At 34.6% G+C, this 6046-nt stretch overlaps 1 protein-coding gene across 2 annotated transcripts in view; it reads right to left on the bottom strand.

Annotated features, from left to right (window-relative positions):
- The window catches only part of LOC106872030 (uncharacterized), a 19875-nt gene extending 15389 nt beyond the window's left edge, over positions 1-4486 (bottom strand). For both annotated transcript variants that reach the window (XM_052966210.1, XM_014918869.2), the window contains exons 1-3: positions 4396-4486; positions 3065-3225; positions 933-1679 (exon numbers count right to left, since the gene is read on the bottom strand). In XM_052966210.1, the coding sequence (XP_052822170.1) occupies positions 933-1679; positions 3065-3187 (870 nt within the window). In that variant the 5' untranslated portion in view covers positions 3188-3225; positions 4396-4486. The remainder of the gene's footprint in view (positions 1-932; positions 1680-3064; positions 3226-4395) is intronic.
- Positions 4487-6046: the final 1560 nt, after the last annotated feature.

Here is a 6046-nt window from a genome sequence, read left to right as displayed (position 1 = left end):
CTCAAGGTGGTCATTAAGCACTGCAGTAATTTTGGGAGCTGTACTTTTGTGATCCTTTCAAACAATTCGCGCAAGAATCCGATGGTCCCTATCAGAAAGTTTTGGTTTCCTTCCGGAGTTTTGTTTCGATGAGGAGGTTTTTTCCTCTTTCTCAGAGGCTGTCATTACTTTCGAGACAGTACTTCTTGATCCACCAAACATTTCGGCTGTTTTCATTACGCTAGCGCCTGCCATACTAGCACCAACAATTTGACCTCTTTGAAAATCCGATAGATATGTCATTTTAATGAATTTTAATTACTTTTTTTCTGATGGTATCTGAAAAGAAACAGTAATTTTAGCAAAACATATTAAGCTACACTAATATCAAATTAAAAAAACATAAAAATAAACAAGCTTTTGACGGTTTTATAGATATTTCAAAATTATGATGCCATGATGCTAGGTGTTTCCATTATTTTTGTCCAACCTCTGTATACACACACACACACAAACACACACACACACGCATACACACATATACGAATGATACTGTTTGGTATTAGTAAGAAAGAGATAAGTAGCTTTGTGTAATATGTCAAAGTAACACGAACAATATTACGTACGAGTTTGTGTACTTTCAGTTCTTAATTAGCTATATTTTCATATATTGACTTTAGAAAAAATATTGGTTTTTATTAATCTTTTATCGACTAGCTATTATTATCTTATGAGATAGTTGCCTCTAAGAATTGTGTTTAAACTAAAATAAGAAATGAGAGTTTAATTTCTACAATTTATACGCTGAGCTGTCCATGCAGACATTCTATATATGTAAATATCTTTGAATATTACTTTTATTCAATTAAAATATTGGAATTCTACAAATAGTGTATCTTTCATTTTGCCACTTCATCATTATTCATTTACACTAGTTTACATTAGCAACATACCTTTTCAAAAACGGGTCCGACAGTAGCAAATAGACTGAAATCCGTGTTCATCTCCCAAATGTTCTTGATATTCGACATTTTGAAAACGTCATTCCAGCTATCGTCTGCTCTTGTGATATTTGTGACATTGTTATTTTCTGTTGTAGAGTCGTTTAAAGTGACATTAGAATCACCAGATAGCATTTTAATAGCTTTAATCACAGCATGGATAGATTTCAAGTTCAAAGCCTCCGACAAAACGCTGCGAATACTAGGAATATCACAATTACCAAGGACATCGTTGTTTATTTTACAGAAATGGTTTTGGGTAAGCCAAAGACGAGAAATCTCGCCAGCCTTGTCGATCATTAAGTTAGATCTATTTACAAGGACATCAGCCAATGGAAAGTTCTGTAGGGGTGGCAAATCTTCACGTAGTAGAAGTCCATTCGTTGTTGCGTTTAATACGATCTGTTTTAGATCTGAATTACTATCCGAAATAAAAAGTGTAATTTTACTTGTGGCATCGCTGAGCATAGCAGCTTCGTGTTGTCCGGAGTCAGTTAATCCATTGTTAAAGAAGAGCACTGTTGAGGATTGACTTTGTTGGTTAATACTGGCGGGTTCTTCCATTGCTATGCATATTTTCGTTTCACTAAGAGCTACTTGTTCCAAAAAGGATTTATATTCTTCTAAAGCATCAGCACTTGCACTCACTCGAGTGTTAATATATGACCAATCCAAAGATTGGCATAATTCCACCAGAGCCTGTAAAAGACAAGAAAAAATTTAAACTTAATAAGACCACATATGAGGACATGCATGCCTGTGTGTGTTTGTGTACGTGTTTATGTATGCATGTTTATGTAACTGTAGAAGTCTTATATTTATATAATTACTAGAAGTGTTACGCGTCCTATAATGAATAACTATGAAAATGTATTTTTGCCACCATGACTGTTATCAAGAAATATCACAAGCATACAAATCTCTTGGTGCTTGCACAAAATGAAGAATTTCTTGGTGCTTACACAAAATGATGCTATTGGCACGTGCACACACACACACACACACACAGACGCACGCACACACTCCAACGAACACAAATGGAGTGAGCACATATATACCCCACCACTACTCTATCACACATATACACATAGTTAATTGTTGCTTGTGTGAGTTAGCGCGTGTGCGCCAATAGAGTTCTTATGTGTGTGAGTGCGTGTATGCGTGCACGTGCCTGTAGCGTTCAACTGACTCTCGCTCTCTCTCTCTCTCTCTCTCTCTCTCTCTTTCTTGCACATCCTCTTTCCATTGCGTGACGAATTTTTGTACCACATGAATCTATCGTTAGCACTTAAATACAACAGATATAATATATTATATTCAACACACCTAACTGTTAATCGACACACATTTCTCTTTTCTTTCCGTTTTTTTTCCCTTTCTCCATCTGTTTTCTCCCTCATTCCTTACTGTAGAAGAGCATAGGCTCGAAACGTCAAAGACACTTCTATTTTTTCTGAGTGTAAACTAATACACCTTGCTTGTCGTTCCCTCGCTTATCTGTCTTTTTTTTTTGTCTAATTTTGAACCATATGTGTGTATGCGTGTGTGTATGCGTGTGTACGTGTGCGTGTTATGTGAATATTGTGGTAAATTCAGTCTACTCTACCCATCCGACATACACTATCTCATCTAATGCCAAACAACAACAATAATAATGTTGTTGTCGTTGTTATTATTATTATTATTATTATTATTATTATTATTATTATTATTATTATTATACAGTAAATTTCATTTCTATTACGTGCTTTCACTGCACTGCAGAGCGCGCTCTGTGTGCCTTGGGTATGCACTAAGGTTCGTTTTAGGGTTGTGATTTTTACTGCATTGAAAGTGTTTTCTGTCGGATGTGTGCGGTACCCAGCAATGCTACTTTCTGTATGCCATTATAATAATAATAATAATAATAATAATAATAATAATAATAATAATAATAATAATAATAATAATTATTATTATTATTATTATTATTATTATTATTATTATTATTATTATTATTATTATTATTATTATTATTATTATTGTTGTTGAAATTTCATCTGTTCCGATTAAATATGATGTTGACACTTATTAGTTTTAGTTACCTTTGACTTTTTAATTGATTTCAGTCGTATGATCGTTTGGAATGGTGTTGGATTAGGCGGTTCTTGAAGTTCTCCCCAAATAATAACCTGAGGGATCTGAAATCTCTGCAGGTAATTTTTCATTTCAGAAAACACTTCTAAAGAAGTGAATATGACAATACCTGAAAAATGCAAACAAAATCGTTCTTATCAGTATTCAACGAAAGCTTAATGCATGTAATGTGTTTCTTATACACGGATGACACTATAAACAGGATAAGAAATTAAAAAAATGAAAAAAATTTTCTTAAGTTAACGCCTACAAAATATACGTATTAATTCTCGGATAATTATTTTATATTGCCAGCTAAGTGCTGAGGATTGAATATAAGTTATATTAAACATTACACTTATAAGTGCCAAAAGAACACAAGAAAAAAGCGACAAGCTATATCCAAAAGACGAGACTTCTTTACGAATAAATACATGTATGATATCTATCTATCTATATACATATATATCATTATATCGACCAGACTATCACACTGTACTCGTCAGCCCCTAAAAGTGAAAGACCAAGTTGGCCCCATTGAGATTTGAACTCAGAACGCAAGGGGACGGAATAAATACGTCAGTGGAATTTCGTTTCATGCTCTAACGTTGCAGCTAATTCACCGTCCAGTTAAGGGTTACACTAATTCTGAAAATAATAAGTAAAGACGAAATGTTGTTTGATCATTAACCGGCTTAATCTAAAGCTACTCAACAACAAAAATCATATTCCCAGTTTTGAAGTATTGATAATAATACTTATTATTAATAATAGGGTGTTCAAATTCCACTAAAGTAAACTTTGCTTTTCCTTTTAGGGTCGATAAAATAAGTACTAGTTGAGCGCTTGAACCGATGTAATCCATTTGTCACTCCTCCCAAATTCCAGGCCTTGTGTCTATATTGGAAAGGATGATTAATAATACTGTTGTGATAATGCTAAAAAGAACAGACGATGGTAGAACTGGTAGAGTGGCAGAGAAACGGATTCGCTGCACTTCGTTATGTTTGTTTAGTTTCAGTGAGATCTTTGAATTGTACTGTTTAAGAAGTGATGCTGATTAAATCGACCGTACTCTTTGCCTGAATTTGTGGAAGTACTTGGACAAAGTGCCTGATGGTATTTAGTTGTGTTTCTTGGTGTTCTGAGTTCGATTCAAGCCTGGTCACTCAAAGGATTACTAATCGTTACAGAAATATAAAGGCGACACTGCAAAGGAGAATTACTAATCGTTTGAAACTAACTTTTAACTCATGAATGTATTATAAACATCAATCAAGTGTATTGTTGCTCTACTTACCATTTATCGTTGTTGAACATCCATGCCCTTTGATCTCGCTCAGCAGAATATCCACTGCTCTTTTTGGAGAACTACAGCAATCAAAGACCTTCAAACCTTGTAAATTGAGAAAAGAAGGAAGAGATTGATAAACGGGCAAACAGACAGGGAGATAGAGAGAGAGAGAAGGAGAGAAGAGAAAGGGGGAGAGAAAAAAGGGGACTTATCTACATAATTCTGTTAATACTTAAACAAACTAATTTTGTATAATTTAAAATGGTCACTGTAAAGCATGGTCTATCAGCGAAAAATTCATCTTAATGCGATGTATTTTAAAACACACTCATCTTAACTGCGGGAGACAGTTTTTAAAAATCTCCCTGGGGCTACAAGTTATTTGGATAGTTTCATATTTTTCTTCATTAGAAATAATAAAGATCTAAGAATTGTTGTTAGATGAAAGGGAAATTCTCCTTTTCTTCTTTTTGATTTCTATTAAGCATGTGTTTTAGTACAATTTCAGCTTAAACTTGAACCCAGGATTAAACTTTATTATGAATTCAGATTAAAGTGGTAATTCTGAAATAGAATTTCTGAGAACTGCCTATGGGCCATGAGGCTCAGTAACATGTATCGTCAATCATTGGTCAGTCCTTTGCATCGCTATTATAATGGCCTCTGCTTCCCGGAACTCATTGTTCTCGCACTTCCACCAGTTAGACACCTCCACCGACTCCACCTTTCTTCGTCCTTGTCGTGATGATCTCCCAGGTGTCACACTAACCACTCTTCTCAGTCCTTTCTTCCCAGAACATCAGCCCTCTAGAATATTCACAATTCCGATATCATTCCTGTAGGTGTTGACCGGCAACACTTTCAATGGAACATTAGCGGCTCTAAGCTTATCAGTCATAGAGGTCTTGCAAAGGTTATCGACAAACCTCATTACACCAGATTCAGTAAATAATAACAACAGAAAAAGATCAAAATAAACCCGGCACGTGAAATATTGCAGGAACATGAATCGAACGTCAATGTTAAACAATACTTTTCATTGTTTTTCACTTTGTGGTACAATTACAGGCGCATTGAGGAGTAAATGGAAAAGAATTTCGGCGCCCTTCGCTTGGAATATTAACTAAAACTCTTTTAAAGTCAAAAATTATAAAAAGACAATTCTTGTTTTACTAATCATAATTGTGTTAAGCTAAATTATGAGTAATATGCTTTTCAAGACATTCTGAAATCAATATGTAATTTCAAAAGATTTAACTTATATTTTCTGGAATTCATAGTGCGCTAGTATACACATTGCATCGTGATCCATTGTTTGAGATCTACCAAAAGTTTGTGAGCTATCTCCACACACGAATACACGAAGATAGATATATGAAGAATAAAAATAAATTTGTATCATAGTAGAGCTTTTGCAGGGATATGCAAAACAATAGCTCCAGTTCACCGTGGCTGTTGGATTTGTTGAGAAAAAAACAGGTTGGCTTCTTGTTTCTCTAGAATTGGTCAAGTTGATGAAGACACCTCTGATGAGAACCCAATAAGGTTCGAAAATTGATTAAGGTTGCTCTTCATTTTTTTTCAATCTCCGGATTAAATTTTCACTGTTATGTATCTATTACACACACACACATACACACACACACACACACACACA

This window comes from Octopus bimaculoides, chromosome 3, assembly GCF_001194135.2.
Source record: "Octopus bimaculoides isolate UCB-OBI-ISO-001 chromosome 3, ASM119413v2, whole genome shotgun sequence".
NCBI classification, from domain to species: Eukaryota; Metazoa; Mollusca; class Cephalopoda; order Octopoda; family Octopodidae; genus Octopus; species Octopus bimaculoides.
Note: the sequence above shows the minus strand (reverse complement) of the source record. Positions and strands in the feature narration are given on the sequence as shown.